Raw genomic sequence first — 22,231 nt, forward strand, 5'->3', positions numbered from 1 at the left:
ATTGCTAGCTGTTAAGACAGATTTCATGCTCTACTGGACCATGACATTTAACATGATTACTGAAAAAAATATAAAACAGATTATTCATCATCTTCTGATCTGTCCTTAAACCCATATGCATAAAATAGGAGAAACAAGCTTGTTTTGTTCCTAGCAAACAGAGGATGACCTGCTTTGCACAGTATCTGAAATTCAGCCTGAACCTCCCCCTAATACTCTGCAGTTTCAGAGGGGCAGATTGCTTGAGATATGCCATACGATCACTTTAACCTGAGGGGAACAGAGAGCTTCTCTGAGGATCTGGTCCAGGGGATGTTAGGTAGCTAAGCCTTCAGCAGAGTTTTCCCAGGTTATTACGCAGAGTAGTGCACGATGGAAAAAAACAACCCCGAGATTTTCCTCTCAGGAGGGATGGCAGAGAAGAAACCCAGCATTTTGCCATGGCGTCCTGCAGATCCTTTGTCTCTCTGCCCTGCTTTAAGCACTTTTCCTTGGAGCTGTGGGTGCCGAGGAGCAGCCCCGCACCCCAGCCCTGCGGGGAGCACAGGGCTCCAGCTCTGCCCGAGCACCCCCCTGCTACAGACAGCACAGCAGGGCTGGCACCAGGACACATCCCCACCACAGCCCGTCTCCCACCCCACACGTCAGCACCGTACCCCGCTCCCATCCACCGCCTCTGCCAACAATGACACGTGTTTTGTCAGCCTGGACAAGCAGTGCTAGAGGAAAGCTGGGGGACTCGAGGGAGTCTCCTGGGAGATGACTTGGTGCTGGAACAAATTGCAGGCATCTGCGTGCGGCATTCAGGTCATGCTGAAAGGTGAATGGCGTAAAAGAAGAAATAAATTGGTCTCCCTTTTGGTTCTTTGTTGTGGTTAAAAACCTGACATGGTTTGTTGTTGTTTTTAAAGTGAGTCATTTTAGCTGGCTTTTGTCTCAGATGTATCAAGAACATCAGGCCTTCTGCTGCCTGTTTAGGTTGGAGGTTTTGCTGGAAATTTCACACGTGGTCTGTACATGTTCTTGCCTCTTAATTAAAATGAATGGGCTGTTGAAACTTTAATAAATAGATACTTTCTTCCAACGATTTATAAAATATGTGAGTGGATATTAGCATAATGGCTGTCAACATAAACAAAAGAAAAACACAATGCTTTGAATTTTTCCAAAAAGAAAAAGAGAAGTTAACTTTCTCTCCCTTAACCCAAAGTCCAGAGAGTGGCAGGGACAAGCAGAATGACAGGCCTTGCAGCAGGACTAGCTCCATGTTATCAGTGGAGTTTCCTTTCCATAGAGAACTTCTGAATCCTGAATTCAGAATCATAGCATTTATGACTGATTTAGGTTTTGCTTACTTTCTGTTACTACCTGTGCGATATAAGCACACAGAAGATGCTGACGTATACCTCAGTTCAAAGTCCAGGAGGTTCACTATTCATTCCTGTCGACTCTCTCAAGAACAAGTCTGGGAAACCAATTGACTTTCAGAGGTTTCATCATACAGAACAAGTGGAACAAAAATAAAGACACGAAAAAAAACACTCTGGGGGAATTTCTGCAGAACTTAAATACAAACGTTTGAGATATGGTTTAGTTTTTGCTATCTACTTAGAGGTCTTGCCTCCTAAATTTGCTGGCAGAATGTAGTAAATGCTTTTACTCTCCCTCAATTAAGGCACATGGGCTGCTATCACAAGTCTCTTTTGGCAGATAAGATTGCTCAAAACCAGTTAAGTGCCTTCATTTTTTATTCTGTATGGCTTTGTCAAGCCTGATTTTAACGCCCTTATTTTGCTCACTTATGGATCACATTTCAAACTCTTCAAATGCCACATGTCAATGCATTATTGTACAAAACATCGAGACATCCTGTACCCCCATAGAGCAGTTTCAGTTTCTGCTAGGGTTTTGTTACTTCAAAAATAGATAGTGTGCTGAGATATGAAGTAGAGTGGAACACTAGGATCTGAAGTCAATCCAGATTTCGAAGACAAAACCCAAAGAAATAAGGGAAAGTTAAACTTGGGAATAACACAGACTCCACAGGGTACAGTACTGTTCCACGCTCTTAGCTGCAGTGTTGTCTGTTGGGGCTGTGCAAGCATCACTCCTTTTTTATGGGATTTGTGCAAAGGTACTGTTCCTGCATAGGTTCCCTCTTCTTTGCTCATTGAGAGCTGATTCAAAGCTCATTAAAATAGGAAAGATTCCTACTGGCTTCAGTGCATTTTAGATTAGACTCTTTGTCTGGTTTCTAATGGGGGCAGTAAATTTACCCATATAGAATATATGGTATAATTCTTTTGAAGTATTCTTCAGCTGCCTTTCTATCTACAATAGTTCATTTGTGAGAGTCTTGAAGTATAGCTACAAGAGAGTTGAAAAGAAATGTGCTGTCTTACTGGATTTCCAGATGAAATAATAGCCAAGCATCTCTCAAACACTTTCCTTTCAGCTTGAAAATTAAGTCGGGTCCTTTGAAAGGCACAGCTGTGTTGCATTTTAGGGGCAAAATTACTATCACTAAAGCATTAAGTCTAAGACATTTAGGCATTATGACCACAAGCATAAATTTAGTCTTTCGTTCTTTGTTGTTTGTCCAGTGGTACTGGTAAGTTTGCAAAATTATGCAGTATTGTTAAAAGTCCCCATAAACCCTGAACCAATGTCTTTTTTTATTTTATTTTTTTTTTACAGTCAGTACTGACCAGTACTTTTACTGAGTTTTGTAAGACTTCTATAGTGTTCCTACATTTTTCCCACCATTGTTATATTTTACAGGACAATTTACAATATACAGAAAAAAAAGCATTTCCTTTGTAGATTGTCTCTGTGTTTCTGAGGGGTAGTTTATTTTTAACTCGGAATTAGAGGTGACCACATGTAAAAGATTTAAGGAAAGAATAGCAGAAGTCACGTTAACTTTATCACAGCCAATGCAATATCGGATTATGGTATCTTTGAAGCTACTTCACTCTGAACCTGACTTTCATCAAGCTGACAAAAAATGGTCATTTGGGGGCTCTTTTGTGTTTAGCATTCAGCTTCTAACAAAATAAGTACATTGTATGTTTAACATGCCAGAAATAAGATGTGAAAGACAAGAACGGCAGGATTTAAAAGACTGTTACAATGCACAGCTTGTTCAGTGCCCCTAAACACTATCCTTCAAAGCTTTCTAGTATAGGTTTTGTTATTTATTGCTACTGTCAGAGAAAGCTCATAATGTGATAAATGAAAGGTGAAGAACAATTAAGATGAATGGTAGAACATAGTCTACCAGAAGAAATGCTTTTCTAAAATTATTCCTTTGCACATTCTTTAACTCCATTTGAAGTTCAAGAAACCTGATGTAACTAACACAGTATTTTTTTAACAGATTCTCCCGAGCAGCGCTCCCTTAGAAGGCGGGACAAAACTGACACTGTGTGGATGGGACTTTGGATTCAGCAAAAATAGTAGATTTGAATTAAAAAATACAGTAGTCCATATTGGAGGACAAATTTGTGCTCTGGAAGCAAAATCTAGCAACAAAAACAAGTAAGAAACCTAAAATAAGAATTTCCTTTTATACAGATGTTCTTTATGTGGTATGGATTTTTTTACGGTATAAACATTCACTCTATAAGTGTCATCTCCAATTCTGAAATTTCAAACAGGAAACAATCCCTTGGTTTGATAAGCTCCCCAAGAAAAAAGTGCTTGAAAAGGAGATCAAATAAATCTAGTTAATGCCGATAGCTCCTGCAGCAGCTTTTTCTGGTTTGTCTGAGAAATGCTGTTCAACATCTGTGGGAGCTGGCAAGATTGAAACTATTCAAAGGTTTGAAAAGGGGACAGGTTCCTTTCGCCAGGATCCTGCCAGGCTCAGTTATGTCACCTCCGTCTTCCTGATCTGTGAAGCTGCTGGAGAGAAGTGCGAGAAGATGCAGGTATTTTGTCATCCAGAGGCTTATGACCCTCAGCTGCACCTCTACTCCTCCTTCTCAGAAATAAGTATTTGAGACAGTGGGATAATGGCTTAACTTTAAGGTAGAGGTTATTCTGGTTGTTATCTTGAAGAAATAGGAAGTTCAATGAATATCCTCTCTCAGTTCAAAGCATATGACTATCTACTACCAAAGCAATGTGCAAATCATGGCATGGCTTCCCTATTCATATATATAGCAGCAAAAAGGTCACCCTCCAGAAGTATTGAGCACTCTCCTAACTGCTGTTCTGAACAGTCTTAATGCAAACAAAATGATTTAAGGAGACTAGCTTATATATGAGACTGTGTAAATGTAATGTAATACATTGACACATGCTGGCACAAAAGTTCAAGTTTAATTTTTTGGTAATATTTAAATTTATACAACAAACGTGTATATGATGCATTTTTTTCTAATCCTGTTGTCTGCCAAAATTTGGCACTAAATGAAAATTCCAAAAACCAACTCAGCCATTGAATGGGAGGTATTTGTTTTCTCTAGCATACTCCTTTTTTTCCGAAATGTATTTGATATACTAAAGTTATTTTCTCTGGCCAAGTATAAACACCACAGTGTTTGTATTTAGTATTAAAGAAGATGACCACAGTTCTTTTAGCTGTTATTTCTGAAATGTCCCTGACATGCATAGACTGATGATTTGTTTAGTATGGATCCTCCATTATTATGAGTTTGAAGTCATTCTATTTTAATATAAAAAATCAAGCCAGAAAAAAACATGTAATCCCATCTTTTTCCTTGTTTTCCAAAGGCTGGAATGCACAGTTCCTGCTGCAAAAAATCCAAGTTTTAATATATCCAGTAGTGTTTCTGTTGGGCACGGCAAAACACTATTCAATACATTTTCGTACGTGGTAAGCACTATGATTAAAACTTTATTGTCAAAATTAACTTCAGTATTAACTGGAAGGAGACTCCTCATGAGTCCAATCCAGTATGGTAATTCCATATTACTCTTTGCTTTATTATTACATCATGGAAATGGTAATAAATGTTTTAAGATTTTTCCTCTTCACATTTTGAAAATAATCTAACAATTCACTGTTCCTATTTTTACCCCACCTCAGAATCCTGTAATAACAAGTATCTCTCCCACCTATGGCCCCAAATCTGGAGGAACATTGCTAACTGTAGCTGGAAAATACCTAAACAGTGGAAAATCCAGAAGTATTTTTGTTGGTGAGAAACCATGCACCTTGAAAAGGTAATGCACTTACTAAAAAGTGATGCCTTTAATATTGAAAAGGCTTGATTAAAATGTCTTGGAGTAAAAAAAATGCACACATGCATTGCTTTCCTCGTGTTACATATTGGAGAACTGATACTGCAATAAGCGTGCAGTTCTGGATTACATCCTCAATTTAGGATGTCTGAAAGTTTCCTAGAAGGGACTACAGTTCCCGAGAAGACTTGTTTATTCTGTAATGCCTTCATTAACCTCATTAAAAGGTTGCATAGAGAAGTAGCAAATCAGCATCTAATGGACTAGAAACTGCCCATTTCCCATCATTTCTGTCACCCCAACTCCCACACGCTCAGCCCGCTCTCTCTTGTATTAGCAAGAGCTGCTGTTCATCCAGCAGCTCCCAGTGAGTGTCCAGTGGGTGCGGGTTACCATTTCCTACTGGTTTGTTTGGTGGAAACCTGACCAGTGTGGGAATGTGTATCCCATGCAGAGGAGCAGCTATTTCTGCGCTACTATCAGCGAACAGCCTCCAAACCAGAGGCAACATCAGTTTGGGACTTTTCCTGGTATATATAAAATTGTTTTGTGGATTAAGACAGAATTTCTTGTGGCTCTGTACTGGATCCAGTAGGAGCTAGGTCAAGAATCTTTGACACGCTCTGTGTGGAAATGCCTTGAATCCCAGCTTAATATAAATGTTAAATACCAAGCACGGATTCTCTGCTATGGGCAGACAAGCGTTCTGAATTTGGTAGCCATTATACCATGGCGCAAATCCTGCTTGGTCCTGTTTTCAGATACAGCAGGGTGGCTCCAGAATTGTCATCTCTGCAGCCAAGGGCAGAATCTGGCCCCACTGTGTTCCAGGAACAGGATGTCCCACAATTCCTCTGAATTTTGAGTCTCTCCTAATAATTATGGAAAGTCGTAGTGGTGAAGCATCACACTTGCAGAGAATGTGGGCAAGCGGTAGCCTATTAGTTAATGTCAGACTCAGAGTCAGGACAGCTAAATTTTATTCTTTGCTGCTAAATGATGTATTGTATGCTTTTGATCAAATCAGCTAAGTCTGACTAAATCAAGAAAGGGATTTAGGTATTCAGGTCTGATATTTAATCACTACCAAGATCTTCAGCACTTCTGTTCAGTGGCTACTTAATAGTTTAGGGTGGAATTTACTGATGTCATCATCTCAGCTGGTCAACTAATGGACAAATATATAAACCTTTTGGGAATGATTCATCTGATCCATTTGAGACTTCTACTGTGGGGGTGAGATGACAGCCAGCTCAGAGGCAGACATCTGCTTTGGTCAGGTGGACTTTGTGTTATTGACCTGTAGTTGGGGCTTATCCAGTAAGCAGCCCCAGCACCCCTCTTTCTCACCAGCCAAGTCGTCTGGAGACTTTTACACAGGTCTTAACCAGTTTCTCAGGGCAGGTATTTCTCCACCTAAACTGGCAGCTTTGCCCAGTTCTGAGGGCAGCTAGATCAAGGGTTTATTTTTTCCTTTAAAAGATGGTTAAAAGTTTCCAGATACATAGGAACAAATCACTAACCCCTACAGCACACAGTGAATGCCACCTTCCTGGAAAGCTTCAGAACTGGCAGCAAATGCCCCTTTTGTCTAATTTGGAGACGATCTCTCACAGCGTTTGAGAATGGCTTCACCTGGAGGGCTCCTGGATGTGGTTGGGCCCAAATTACTGAAACCAGCTGGTAGAGTTACATTTGCTTCTCCAGCCAGTTGTTACCCGCAATTGCCTCTGATATGCCCTGGTCCCTGCTGCCATACTTCATGTGCTTCAAGCTTCAGGATCCTTCCCCCTCTCTGCTGCCCACTCACCCGCTGAGCTCAGTGTAGGAAGAGGACTTCCAGGGCCAAGCATGAGAGAGCAAGGGAAAGGTGAATATCCCAGAGACTCTGCTTCTGTGCTGAATGCAGCCAGCTCTTCCTGAATTTTCACCTTCTCCTCCCTTCTCCTTGCCCTCTGCCTGCCCCTCAGATGCGCCTGCAGTCAGCAGGTGCCCCCAGGGCAGGACATCTCCGACACCAGCACCTTTTCTTGAGGTTTTTAACACAGGGTAAATCCTGTGGATTGGAAAGAGAAAGATGTTATCCCTTGGTTACAGCAGAACAAGCCATTCTCCTTAAACCTGGACCCTGCTGTTGTTTTCCAGGCTGGAAGCTGCCTCGGCAGGGTTCAGGGGTTGATATGGCTGTTGCCAGCACTGGGGAAACACCTTCCAGCAGGCAAGGTGCAAGTCAATCAAATTAAGATGAATCTTGAGCCTAAGCAGTGGTGTTGCTGTTTCTACCTCACACCATGCTTATTTGTTGCAATATGGTCATCCAGCGTGGGAATTAATGACTTTTTTTTACAAGCAGATCCTTAGGAGGGTTGGGGCTCACTAGAGGACAGTGTTTTAAACCAAGTACATGTTTCATAATGCTGACAAGAAAGCATTTTTCTGTTCTTCCAGAGTATCGGTGAGCACTGCGGAGTGCTACACTCCAGCACAACGAATTCCCCAGGAATACCGTGTGAGGGTGGGAATTGACGAAGCTATTCGAGATGCGAGTGGTCATTTCACGTACAGAGAAGACCCCGTTGTTTTAAAAATTCATCCGGCCAAATCTTTTCTTAGGTGAGTAAAAGTTTCTTATAGAAATAAGAAAAGCAATGAATGAAAGAAGAATGGCTATGCTGTGCAGCAATCTATCAAAAGAAATTGCATTTTTATCTCTATCTGCCATGCCAATTGCTTCTATTATGGTGCAGTTGCAGAGGGCAGATATCTCCTTTCAGAGGTGAAGGAGAAGGGGGAAGGGCGCCTCTTTTCTTTATGTGATTTAACTCCTAGCTGCTGCTGAGTGTACCTGTGATGTCCTGCTGAGATACCTACTGTACAGCTAAGTGTGTCTCCTATACTGCATCTGGACATTACACTGATTAGTGAGAAAAATCATTTAATGTGACAAGTCAGCAGTACTCAGGAGAGCAAATGGATTTTAAAATAGTCTAAATCCAGTGCTACATAAATATTATGAATATATATGTACGGTAGTATGTGTGTGTTTTTAAGTGACACATTTATGGTCTCAGTAGCTCTAATCCAAACCATCTGCCTTTGCCAAAAAAATGTCAGCAGTAAAGAAGACACCTTTTTCAGCACCACTGAAAGCAATAAGTTAAGTAAGTTAGCAAATGCTAAGTACAGGTATACACCCTCCTTTAAAATGTACACATTTGTTTTATATCCTGGCATACCACATTTTTTAAATTAATTCTTTTTTCCTGTATTTGTTTAATTGTTATAGCAAGTGTGAAATTTGTTTCCCAGAAAAATAATCTCACTGCTCAGAGCTATGTATTTGCATTCACCCCATATATCCCTAATTCTGGTTTTACGTTGTCACTTACTCTAAAATATACTTTGTAATTAAGATTATCGTAGCAGATGTATCATTATCCTACTCATCTTCCTTTTTTTTTTTTTTTTTCATTTTTCCTAGTGGTGGAAGTACAATCACAGCTCAGGGAATCAACTTGAACTCAGTGTGCTTTCCTCAGATGGTGATTACTGTACCTAAACTGGGAATGAACTTCTCTGTGGTGAGTCAGTCTTGGAGAAGACAATCTGTTATCTTGACATCTTCGTGTGGTGAATGGCACAGAATTTTCAGTCAAAATACTTTGATTTTTGCCTTGAAACTTCAGGGCTTCCACAGACATGTTGGTGTTTTCTGCACAGACTGTTTCCACTGCATAGGCAAAACTCAACAACAAATTTGAAATTAAGCTGGGGGTAGAACAACAGTTTCCAAGGAGTGTCTTCGAAAGAAATAAGGCTTTTACAGTATCTGATAACAAGATTTTTATATTGCAATTTAACAATGCAAATTCAGTGACTAAATGCAGAACAATGCAGTACAGGTATGTCAGCTCACATGTCAAATTCAAGTGCTACTGTGATAGGTAGGAAATATATTCAAATGATGACTGTGGATATAAATGAAAATGGAACAAGTGTCAAAGAAAGAGGAAAAGTAAATATGTAAAATCAAAAGTAAGTATTATTTTGAAGAATTTCTGATTGCCAAATTACCTATTAGGGTAAATCTTTCCTAACTTGTCGAAGTTCAGCAACTAAGTTTTAAGAGAGGTTTGGACTTTTGCAGTTGGGTACCTCTGCATGAACAGAGGGTCAGTCAGGGATCTGAGCCTTCTTTTGTTACCTGAGTTGATAACAGTGTCTAAATCTAAATAAGGTGTTCAGATATGACCATGTGATCTACTTTAGTTTTTATAAGGCAAAGATGACATTTATTGGCTAGTTGTACTGGAACTGTTTCCTGTAAGCTTTTGCCTACACATTTGTCTTGCACCTCCAACATTTTTGTATCCTGTAAGGTCTGTTTAGCCTAACTGAGGCTAAATTGAGCTACACTCTTTATGACATGCTCCGTTACTGCTCATATTCTCATTTTATTTCTAATGATCATCATACACTATTTCCTGTATTGAATTCTAAGTATTAGGCCTAGGTTTGCTCAAGGCATTTTAAACAGTATGTCTGCAAATTTGCAGTCTTTTATAGCTTCAAGGTCATAATATTCTTCATGCTCCTAATTTGTATAGTATTATGAGTGTCGGGACCTGAATTTCAGCTGGATGTAATCGTGGCTTGTAATTTAATGGGTTCAGGTATTAATCTGAAAATCAGTGCCCCTGCAATGAAACATGGTGTTCAATGTTATCAAAAAGACACTTTACCCATGAGTTGGAAAGCAAAACATTTCAGTGAAATCAACCAAACTCGAAATTTATTAGGTTTTGAGTAATGTGGGCGTGATTATTTCTAAGTACAAAAGAGTTCCAAAGAAAAGATCATTGCTGAAATCAGCTCTTTAGATTTTCCTTTGTGTGGATTTGAGCAGTGTTTCTTTTGAAGTAAAGATCATTCACTTGCTTTCTCTGTTCCCCTGTGAGAATATGCAATATTACTTCTCTTCAGGCCCTGATTCTGCATACCTTGCTTGTCAAATATTTGGGACTTCCTCAGAATTTGAACAGATTTGAAAGGATCTGAAGTTTTAAAGAACTAAATCCACTGTCCAAAAGTGACTGGCAACTCCAGGCAATGAACACTGTAGAGTTTACTCTCTCCCCCAAATATTGGGGAGCAACCTTTCCTTTGAGCAATGGTTTGCTGCCATCCTGCCTTTTAACCTCCTATTGAAAAAAGACATGGACATAGACAGTCAGAATCATCTCCCTCATTCTTTTTCTTTTCATACGTTGCAGCACATGTGATATTTGCCAACACACAGAAGAGGCAGGTCTGACCCTCCTTTTCCATAAGGATATCTGTCCCCTACCACTGCTGATCTCTAAGAATCTGCCCCAGTGTAAAAGCAGCTGTACACAAGTTCATTCTCCCTGCAGAGAGTGGAATATAACCTCAAACAGATTATAATCCAGAGTGTTTTATACTTTGACACTGCCCACGCAATATATTTTGCTCTACTGAAATCAAAGGCTTCTGGCACTCAGTGGCTTTCCCTGCTTCTGTGGCAGCTCAGCTCTGCTTGCCATTTATTCTGCCACTAGTCTTTACTTGGAGCTTATTTCTCAAGGAAGGATATTAGTTCTCAGGGAGGAGCAAAGATTTATAAGTGGCAAAACAGGATTGCACAGTGTAACTGAGGAAATTGCTGGCAGAGGATGCCTATGGCTGCAGCCTGCCCCATCCTACACTGGAGATTCTGGGCCCTATACATGAGCGATATGCCAAAAAACCAAACTTTCATCCAGTCATTACAAGAATAAACAACGATGAGGAACTATTTCCAGCAGGGATCCAGAGCACTGCAATGACCAGCTATCCCATTTGTAAAGGAGAAAACACGTTGTGGTCCTGAGTAGACCAAACCCAGACAAACAGTACAATACAAACCAAAATGATTAAGAAGTCCTATAGCTGAGGTTATATATCTTTTTGCTTCCTTAGTTTGGAAGAGGAGAGCTAACTGAGTCATTTTTTTTAATTGTTATTTAAGCCCTTTTTCTTTTCAGTTTTCTCTCACCAGCCTCCTCCAAGAAGCTGCTTTTGTCAGCATTCAGAAACTCTGGCTCTTGGGAAAACCAAAGCCAGCACTGAAACACATCCCAAAGCATCAAATGAAAGTACAGCTGGGAGGGACCACAAAGGCCTAGCCTGGCCCGCTTCCCTGCGGCAGGAGCAAATGCACCCAGACCACTGCCTGATGGATATTTGTCTAGGCTGTTATTAAAGCTCCTTGTGAAAGAAATTTCACAACCTTGCTTAAGCAAGCTTTGGAGAGGGCTGCTCTACCTGCTTACCTAGTGGTTTGGAAAGACTTCTTTCTAATAATTAACCCAAATCCTAGCTGCTAATTTGCTATCTTCTTGTTTAACCCTCAGTGGACATAAACAACAGATTACCGGTCTCTCCTGCTAATTTTACATATTTGCACTACATTATGATTCAGCCTTTCTCTTTTCCAGTTAAAACAAACCAAACCGCTCCAAATTCTCCTGGTAAGTGTTGTTTCCTAGAGCTCTGCTCATTCTTTCTGCCACCTCCCAGGCCCTCTCCCATTTGCCTAAAACTGGTGGTGCCCGATTCAAAAGAGGTCTCACCTTTTCCTGTCAGCTATCTGTCCCCAGGCCCTTAATTCACTCCCTCAGGCTTAACTGTGGCCTAGAGCCCGGCTGGAGTCACAGTGTGAGTGGAGGGTCACTTCTGTAAGCAGCAGGAGCTGTTGGGCATGCTCAGGATCCCAAAGCCTCAGGGAGCAGAGCCGGCTGACACCCTGGGGCGTTTACTCTTCTCTGCCTCTTTCTTTCCATCCCGGTGGAAAAGATGAGCGGTACAACTGGTAAAAGAGCTTTTCTGGAACAACTCCCCATAAGAAATGCAGTTTCACTGAGACTGAAAAGTTTTGAGGGCAATATGCCAGCCCCCTATAGAAGAAACATTTAAGTTGAGCTTTTCAGCTTTCATGTTTGAAGTTCAGTATTTCTGAAACTTTTTCTTCTATAAGGCAAAGATGCCTTGCTTCAACTTTATCATTTTCATTTCATATTTATTTAAATTTCTGTAAATTTATTCAATACTGTGTTCACAGTAGTTGTGTTTATATTACATTCTATGTTAACACTATCAAAATAATACACTTTGCCTTCTTCAAGTTTGGTATTTCAATGAGTGAAAAAAATGTTCTAGAGTTATTGAACCATATGTTTCAATGCTTGCAATGTGTTTCTTTTTAATTTCTATTTCATGAGGTTTTTTGACCGTTTGTTCTGACTAGGAACAAAAAATATGAATTTAGGCACTTTAGAAATTCCCAACAGCTCTAGGTAATGCATAAGGATACACAAACCCTCTCACTTCTGCTCACAAATCCAGTTCCTATGTGAGGTGCACAAGGAGGGAAGCAGCTCATTCCTTCTTTTCACGTTGCATTGTGCCTGTAAAAAAGCTTTGCACAGTTTGGAATGGTGTTTGATCAGGAGCCTGTTTACAAAATAAGTGTCTTCTAACCTCTGCTATAAGTTGTGCTAGATGATTCTTCTGCTTCTGAAGCACTTGAGGCCAATATTTTCTCTTTTAAAGACTGTACTTCGCATTGATTCCCCAATAGTGAACAAGTGGTCATTTGGGCATTCTTTGCTGTAACATTTTTAATATTCCATCCATTAACTAATTTGGATATATATTCCCACTGCTTAATCTCTTCTAACCATGAATGTCCCAAGATATGCAAGGTTGCAAAATTAGGGAGAAGCACCTTTTAATGCATGACCTTCAACAACTGACCTTGTAGCTACGCAAGATCATCTCTTTCCACAGACTTTTAATTATTTCTTCAGTAAGTAGTCTGTTGAATGATCTTTAGCATTTCTTAATTGCTCCCTGCCCTTTCCTTCTGTATTACAGGAGAATTTTATAATACCCTAAAGTTTCTTCAGTGTTTACAAGTCTACAAACAATCCATACTTACAATACTCATCAAAATGCCTAGAATTCACCTGCAAGTGCTACCTTAGAATTATTAAATAATGATAGAATAAATTCCTTGGAAACTGTGGATGGCGAGCATGTGATTACTGAAGATATTCCTGACTGCCTATCCAAAGATACGCAGGGCTGGATCCTCTGTCTGTGTTGACTCTGTGGCATAAAGCTGCCACAGAATCCCAGCAAAGAGTTTCCCTCATGAAGGGGAACCACTGGCCTTTCTTTCTGTGCCGAATCTGCATCTCTTGCACATCTCCTGCCAAGGAAAAAGTGCAGCAGGGGGTGTCAGGGAAAAGCCCACACTGTGAAATCACCAGGGTGCCAGGGATGTGGTGCTAGCAGGTACATTGACCATCCCAAGCCCAGGGAGGAATTCAGACTACCAGTCAGTATTGGTCGTATTGTGCGAAGGGCTGGCTCTCAGACCCAGGAGCAAGAGAGGTTTTACTCTACCTTCTGGTCTAATGATCTGATAGACTGGAAGTATCATCTCCCATGCCTTCATCCAAGAAGACAACTAGAATAAAGGTGCTACTGATCCATTAGGCCATTCATTGCGCTACCTGAAATGGCAGCAAAAGCCAACCAGTTCTCTGAAAAATCTTCAAGATACCCTGCTTGAGTGTCACTGCTCAGTTTCTCACCTACACAGAAAAGCTTTCTGAATGGGCTTTCCTCAAGTCAGACCTGAATTCTCATCTCTTTCTGTTGAGAAATCATCCTTTGGCAAAGACAGTTGGAGAGTCTCCCGGTCTGTATTTAACCTCATTCATCTTTCATTCCTCACTGGAACTCCAAAAGTTTACTTTTTATGAAAGGACAAATTGGCTCTTTTCTCCCTTCTGACTGCTACAGATCCTGTAATACACATCCAACTGCCCCTCTCTTATCTGGGTCAGCTGCTGGGAGACCTCTGGCGCTCAGAGATCCTCCCTCATACTTTTCCTGTTGTTCTATCAGATGAAAAAAATTGAATTGGGCACTGAAGTTCAGATTCTGTAGGTCAGGTTTGAATTAATTCCCTCAAGGGTCATATTTTACAAATGAAACAAGAATACATACCTTTAAGTGATGAGTCATATACATTGTGCAATGGATTATTATTCCCTTTGGGGTTTAGTATTTACTTATGCTTGTGAAATGTTCCATAATTTTTACATCTTTTCTTCCTTATTGTCTTCAGTTGTAGATTCTAGTCACAAGAAGAATGTAGGCTTAGCTTTTAAAGTGAATGTACTTTAAAGCCTAATTAAATAAAAGTTAAAGGTGCTGGGTGATAGGCAGTATCTTAACTGAGAAGGCAATAGATTGAATTAGGGTTTTTTTTCTTATAGATCGTCAATCCAATATTTCTTGAAAACTAAACCGTCATATTCTTCAATTGCTAAAACCAATTTAAAGGTAAAAATGTCATGTCAAATCATGTACCAATAAGGGCATTGCAAATAAGATTTTTCTTGACCTTACCAATCAGTCACATTGCATCCCCTCCAAGGAGTATTATTAGATTTTTATCATTTTCTGAAAGCTTCCTCTTCAGAGACCAGCCTGATAAAGTAAAGTATCTGATTCTAATAGATAGCCACAAACAAAGTTATGAATACCACTGCTATTCATTTAAGGGACATCACTACTCTACAGTAGATAAAAAGTCTAATGAATTTACATTAATCAAAAATATAATGATTACCTGGGACATATTTGGGTTTATAATTATATATATTTTAGTAATCCCTTTTTAGAATTGACACGATATGATAGATATCTTTACAAATATTCATATATAATGGAAAACTATGGCTTGACCATCCATTATACTAATGATGCATCTTATTATTACCATACTGATTCCAATGAATTTCTAGATCCCTGTGATATAACCAAGCCTGAGATATAGTCAATGGTGTATAACAAGGTATTCAAAAGAGGAAGAACGAAGAGGAAGAACAGTCTAATACTGTAAGCAAATGGAACGAAATTCTGCCTTGTCTTGTGTCCCACAGATTACCTTGTTGTCATGGGGTGTGCACAAATATTTCTGAATTTGTGCTAGGAACCTAAACGGGCTGTTAGTTACATGGGTGCAAGTCCCATTAACATCACTGAGAGCTACACCAAGTTATTTAACTGAGTGCCGAACTCGCAGCTCACAGACAGGTAACCCTTGTAGTAAAGCTCTAAAACTCTAGTGCTCAGTTTCAGAGCCTTGAAAATGTTTCCCTCGGCAGATTCAAGATTTCACAATATTATGCACAGAAACATGAATTGCTGTGGTGATAACTGAAAGTGCTGATTTGTAGATAATTTAATCCCACTTTTCAAGCTAATGTGAGTATATAACAGATATAGCTTGAACAGTTATGTTACTGAATTGAAACACCAAAATTACATTGCATTAATTTAGCATATTAGAGACAAATGTAAACTAATTTCACAGCTCCTTCAGGCAGCTTTTTATAACGAGAACCAATTTAATTTGAAAAACAAAACAGAAAAATATATATTTTTTTGGCCTTCTCTAGATGCGCAAAGGTATTCAACAGCACTGTTGGGTTTCCCAGGGAAATTGCTGGTAGAATAAACTAAGATTTATGATGACTAGGAGCTAAGCCCCATTCTCACCGGGGCACATGTCAGCCACTCTATTTCTATTTAAAAAAAAAAAAAAAAAAAGTGTAATCTCTGCTGTCAGGGCACAGTGTACACGGAACTACTTACAGGAGGTTTATACAGTTGGAAGAGAAATACTTGTGTGGAGCTGAAGCAACTCTGTTTGTGCCAGAATTCCTTCAACCATATCCACGGTAGGCAGCGTGAAAGGGAGGCACAGAGAAGGAAGTACACAATACAATCACAAACAAGCCGCTCTGCAGCTTGCGTGATGCTGCCCAGCACCCACCGTGCCTCCCATCGACGCTTGTAGATGTGCTGTTGACATTATAATCAAATTAGTCATGTAGAAACCTTCACAGTCAAGAAAGACAAGTTGACCCTTCTAGAGCACCATTAATCTAATTAAAGCTGTTGTCTAAAATGGATCAGATGAATCCCACTCTAGGTGAGCCTGTTTCCCTCTGTTGACTATAAAGGCAGTTTAGACAACTAACTCCAGTGCAGGTGTCTGGATGCAGGCTGGATGAATCCCATCTGCAAGGATTCATATTATCCCTGCAAACTGCCTAAACTCAGCTTCAGATCAGGCTGCCTGCAAATCCCCTCTGTCCTTGCTTGCAACACAGCAGTCCTTTTAGGAAGTACCTGGGTCCGTCTTGTCCGTCTCACAAGTCCTGTGTCAAGGCAGTATGGGGTAGAGGGAAGCACCCGGGCCAGACATTTCACACTGGATCACACCCCCACGGCACAAACCATGCTCTGGCAGGTCTTCTGGAGCGTGGGGTGCACCAGCAGCTTTCCCCCAGGACGCACCTCCAGAGCAGGCCCTCATGAGGAGTAATGGCAGAGTGAGGGGCGAGCGTGGGGTGCACCAGCAGCTTTCCCCCAGGACGCACCTCCAGAGCAGGCCCTCATGAGGAGTAATGGCAGAGTGAGGGGCAAGCGTGGCTTCATGCCTGTTGTCAGGCAGCTCCTGCACTGCAGTGAGGGGCAAACATCTCATCCCCGCTGATCCGAGAGACAATGTGAAGCACGTCCCGCAGTCAACACTCCCAGGAGGGACTTGCATGACACCTGCGTAACTAAGTACCAAATGCTGCATGTCCGGGGTCTTACACATACATTTTTAGAAAGAAGATACACTTTGCTGAGCCTTCGTGGCCCAGAATCCCACAGGGGCTTTGGCTTTAAAGCACTTTCTCACAGACTCTGTAGTGCCTTTCTGGAAGCATAGCAATTTAGCTATGCTGTGGGTAAATGGTGCTTTACTTCTGTTTTCCGCTATTTCAGTCAGATTCACTGGCCCTGTCTTTACCTTCTCCTCTGGTCCCTTGCTATTGCTTTGGTAGTAAAAAAGGAAGAAAAACCCATGTGGCAGTCACTCTGATATAGGCTGGATAAGTTGAATTATGGCTGCTCAGTACATCAGGCTAGCCTCCTAACGGTCCTTGGCTTTGGAAATAATTTTCCATTAATTATCTGCAAAATATTTACTTTAAAAGTGCTGTGAACAATCAGGCCAGGAAGCTTGTTTACTTGAACATTTCCTCAACAAGAGTGCAAACACCATTGACATGAAGCTTTTATACTTTTCTCCCAGCTCTAAATAAACGCTGTGTAGCAGTGATCAAGATTTTGCTTTGGTTAAAGAAGAACAAGACCCCTGGTGTTTATTTTTTCAATATACGCATATTGTTAAAGAACAGTAATGTTCATCAGTGACTTCCTATGCACGTACTTACTGCAATTACCTCTTTCTTTCTTTCTTATAGGCATGTAGCCACCGCTCTAGCTCAGAGATAATCTGCTGCACAACTCCTTCACTGAAAGCCTTCAATCTCCAACCACCCTTTGTAACCAAAGTGTTCTTTATTTTTGATGGTGTCAGCTCTTTGTACTTTGATTTTGATTATGTAAATAATCCTGTATTTAAGCATTTTGAAAAGCCGGTGTTCATCTCAAGAGGCAACCAAAACATTCTGGAAATTAAGGTAAGAAATGTTGAAATAAGTTTTTCAATTATTTGCAAGCACATATCAGCAGCACAGAGTGGAACAGATATTTTGATGAAATAACAGAAGCCCCAAGGAAGCAAGGGCAGAGAGAGCAGTGTGTTCAGTACTGTGTTCACCCAAGCCCCCAGATGTCACAACTTAAAAGATGCAGAGCTGAAAAAAAATTTATATACCAGGGTCATTGTTGGCATGAGGTGAGGTGAAAGAGGGGCTTTCCTGGTCCTCGTGGGAGGACCATGCTGCATCAGCTTCTGATTGCAATGAGTTGCGTCACCAGTTCAGTATCAAACATGGCCAACAGCCCAGAACCTGAAGTGTGTGGTCTGCGTGCGAGTCCTGGCTCTTACTGTCACATGGGTTTGTGTCCTTCCTCATGAAAGACGTGGAGTTGCCTTTAGAAAGTGGCCTAGTGGCTTTGGCTCTCTAGAGCTGAGGGAAACTCTGGCCTGTGCACAAAGTCACTCATGAGGATCAGTCACCACTGTAGCCTAAATATTTATGGATCCATGAAAAATGCAAAGTTGATGCTGAGTGCTTTTTTAAAAGAGCATTGAGAATAGCCTACATGGCACTGAGAAACATCTCTTAGGAATTCAGGGCCCTTGCAGGCACAGGCTGCTCTCTACTACAGTGCTGCGGAGAAAGTTAAATCCATTTCATGAGAGTCCGATTTCCTGAAATCTAGTGCTTTTCTGAGAGTATCAAATAGAAACAGTGTAAATACAGATATTTCTAATTTACAATGGATGTTTATGAAAATGTATTATTATGTACAAGTAATTTATATAGAATATCTGTAATTTATATAGAATATAATTATAAAAAATGCTTTACAGAAGAGAGTCAGTCTTAATGCTGGGGTCATCTCTTTGTGTAGCTCCTCCATAGTTCTGTAAGACAAAGCTGTTTTCCCCTATGACAGTCATGAAATCTTGAAGCCCTGAGGTCTTTGACTCCCAAGATGGTCCAGTGGGCCAGCTCCTGAGGTGCAGGAAATCAGAGGGAGTTACCTCAGAGCCTCTGTCAGCCATGCTGGGTTCCAGTCAAACTCTCTTAATATTGATCTGTCTCCACACAGTGTTTTGGGGAAATTACAAAGAATAATCAGTCTGATTTTTATTTTTTGTTTGGTTTTTCTACTTGGAACTTGTGGCCGTACAATCACCTTTTCCTCAATGCAGAGCAATTGTCCTGTTTGGTTTCGGAGAAATGCTAGAAAGAGTTCTGGTGTGTGTGTCAACGGACAGCTGGGAATATATAGCTGCTGCATGGCTCATTGCCTCTGTGCAGTGACAGCAGTGTTTTCCAGTATTTTCCAGGTCATGCATATAAACCAATTGGAAAGAAGACTAATTTGAGAAGAATCATAGAATAACTTAGATTGGAAGGAACCTCTGGAGGTCTTCGTAGTCTAACCCCCTTGCTCAAAACAGGGCTAAGTTAAAAATTAGATCAGGTTGCCTATGGCCTTGTCTAGATGAGTTTTGAAGATCTCCAAGAATGGAGATTTTACAGCTTAAAAAAACCCAGCTCCACTAGCCTTGCATCATGCATCCTCTGCTTCAGCTCCCTTCCTAGCTCAGTGGCCCCCCGCTGTACTTCATCCAGTTTGTCAGTATCTCTCTTGTTCTGTGGGGTTCGAAATGACACAGTTCTCCAGGTGTGGTCTCACAAGTGCCAAGCAGAGGAAAACAATCAGCTTCAATCTACTGGCTTTGCTGCTGCTGCAGTACGTGGTGAGCCTTCCTCACTACAATGGCACACTGCTGCCTCATTTCACCTTGTGGTCCATGAGGACCACAAGTCCTTTTCTGCAGAGTGTCTTGCTACCCTGCTGTCCCTAGCCTGTCCTGGGGGTTATTCCACCCCAGGTGCAGGACTTTGCATCTGTGTCTGTTGAATTTATGAGGTTTATGAATTTATGAGGTTCCTGCTGGCCCACTCCTCCAGCTTGCCACAGTCACTCTGAGTGGTGGTCCTGCCCTCCAGTATCTTAGTAATTTTCCTAAATTTGATGACATCTGAAAGTGCAAGGACAGTGCATCCTGTCCCTTTGTCCAGGTTGTTGATAAAGATTTTAAGCAGTATTGGTCCCAGTATCAGCCATTGCGGAATGCCACTTGTTAGACTTCTAACCTTAGAGCTGATGGCCAGTCAGTTTTTCACCCACCTTATGGTCCATCCATCCAGTCCCTATCATCCCAATTTGTTTTCAGTGCTAGGAGAGACTGTGTTGCAAACCTTGCTAAAATCAAGCTAAACGTTGTCCAGTGCTCGCCCTTCATCTACAGAACCAGTCATCTCCTCGTAGAAGGCAATCAGGCCGCTCAGGCAAAATGCACCCTTAGGAACCGATGCTGGCTGTTCCCAATTGCATTCTTGTCCTTCCTCTCCCTGGAAAAGCTTCCATGAAGACTTGCTCCACAATCTTCCCAGGCACTGAGGTTAAAAATTAGGTGTTTTTTAACTCTCTTCTTTCTTTTACTCTTGAACCTTTTATTCTCCCTTAAGGAGAAGTTCCTAGTGCTATTTATTGCTGGGAAGAAGCCATTCAGATGAGAAAGGCTGGCTGAGGACTGTCCCACTGACAACTGACCAATGTCACAATTTTGTAGCATTGATGTCACCTGTAGCCATGGCACCCAAGGCAGATGTCTACCTAAGCCTAATGCCCTGATTATTTCCTGGCAACCGACTGGAGGATAACATTAGTGAAAGCTGGTCTCCTAGAACAAAGCATGAACAAGCACCAATTTAACATCTTCCTCTAAATAGAATTAGTTATAGTGGGATGCTTCTACCAAAACAGTGAGGCGACTTTCAGAAATTATAGTCGGGAGCCAAAAGATCATTACAAGCCATATTGGCAACTCTTTTCTCTTGCCCCATACCCACATTCAAAAATATAGACACACAAGTTTACATGCCTCATGGTCATATTTTGTGCAGTAATTAAGCAAGCTCAGCATGAAATTAAATGGCAGCTTGCTTCAGTGAACAGTCTGTTCTACCAAACCAAAGTTCTTTTATCTTTTTCTTAATTAGTTTCAGAGGGGTGGAGGGAGCTTTTATCACAAGTTTTTCAATCAAACTAATCTAGTGTGACATATTTGGCTTTCATCAAATGACAGTAGGTACCAATTGAAAGGTTCTGTTTGGTTTCCCCTGATGACCATAAGATGTTTTTGTAAGAAAATGTTACACACAAGAAAACATTAAGTCTTCTGTCTAAAACACAGTCAGGGCACTGTGTGCCACAAATGCCAGCCCTTCTTGTCTTCAGTGCCAGCCCTTTTGTCTTCCGCACTACCAAGCCTCTCAAGGTCCCACATCATCACTGTCTTCCTCTGCCAAGTATGTGGCTCTTTGAAGTCTCTCAGTGCCCACCATGCCCTAGTCAGAGGGGTCATGGCAGAGTAGCTTGAGGCACTTCTCTGCTTCAATACTGTGAAGACAGCATTTCAGAAGTGCTCCTGTCTCCCACCAACACGGGAAGCTCTCAGGGCAGGAGAAATTCTGGTGTTTCACTGTTGGGGACAACCAAAGACCTGAATCTACTGAAGAGGACAGAGTCTACTTGCTGCCTCCCACAGGAGTCACTGACCCAAGATCTGCAAGCTGGCCTGCTGACAGCCCAATGTGTCCTAGCTGTGAAAAAAAACCCAAACAAATAAATAAGGAAAGAAACAGCATCCTGCTTCAGTCTGCCCAGAGGCCTGGCCTGGTCTGGGGTTGTGCTTATGCACCAAGCCAGTGTGGGGACTCTCTGCATGCTTCCAGAGGAGGCCTAGGAATGGACCTCTAGGTGACTAAAGTGTATTTATAAATACAAATCTTCCACTAGAAAAATAAGTAGTACAATTGTCATTTCATGTTACACAGAACTTCTGAGATCTTGGCTCTCCTCTGGTACATTTGTCCTAAAACTCAGAGTAGGACAAGACTTACTAAATTACTTACTCTATTCCTAAGCCAGTACAACACATTCTTTATGAGACAATCTTAAGGAATTGTTCTTGTATTTATAGGTCACTCTATTTTCAATCTTCTTCCACATTACATAGAAAATTATGTTTCTCTCAATGTCTGGTCCAAGAGAGTGCAATATGGAAACCCTGGTATTTCTGAGCAAGCTGAAGTGGAAGCTTTGCAGCTGCAGTAACTCCTCATTCTTCCCAAGTCAACCGGCTCTGCTTAGGAACCTCAGAAATTCTTCTGACACCAATCTCAGAATTTCCATGCCTTGGTTTGTGGTCCTTCTACTGCTTCTAGACTTTCACCTAAATTACTCCCCTCTCTCTAAAGTTGTGTGGTAGTTGATCTATCAGATTGGTTTGCAACAACTACTCAGTCCAGTAATGAGCTTCTCTAGCTCG

General features: G+C 41.1%; 1 protein-coding gene across 5 annotated transcripts in view; it reads left to right on the forward strand.

Moving 5' to 3' along the window:
• MET (MET proto-oncogene, receptor tyrosine kinase) overlaps positions 1-22,231 on the forward strand; it is a 91,392-nt gene that overhangs the window by 50,675 nt on the left and 18,486 nt on the right. For all 5 annotated transcript variants that reach the window (XM_052790114.1, XM_052790118.1, XM_052790115.1 and 2 more), the window contains 6 exons: positions 3,380-3,540; positions 4,741-4,843; positions 5,057-5,193; positions 7,660-7,824; positions 8,693-8,792; positions 17,613-17,831. In XM_052790114.1, the coding sequence (XP_052646074.1) occupies positions 3,380-3,540; positions 4,741-4,843; positions 5,057-5,193; positions 7,660-7,824; positions 8,693-8,792; positions 17,613-17,831 (885 nt within the window). The remainder of the gene's footprint in view (positions 1-3,379; positions 3,541-4,740; positions 4,844-5,056; positions 5,194-7,659; positions 7,825-8,692; positions 8,793-17,612; positions 17,832-22,231) is intronic.

Source organism: Harpia harpyja, chromosome 6 (assembly GCF_026419915.1).
Source record: "Harpia harpyja isolate bHarHar1 chromosome 6, bHarHar1 primary haplotype, whole genome shotgun sequence".
NCBI lineage: Eukaryota > Metazoa > Chordata > Aves > Accipitriformes > Accipitridae > Harpia > Harpia harpyja.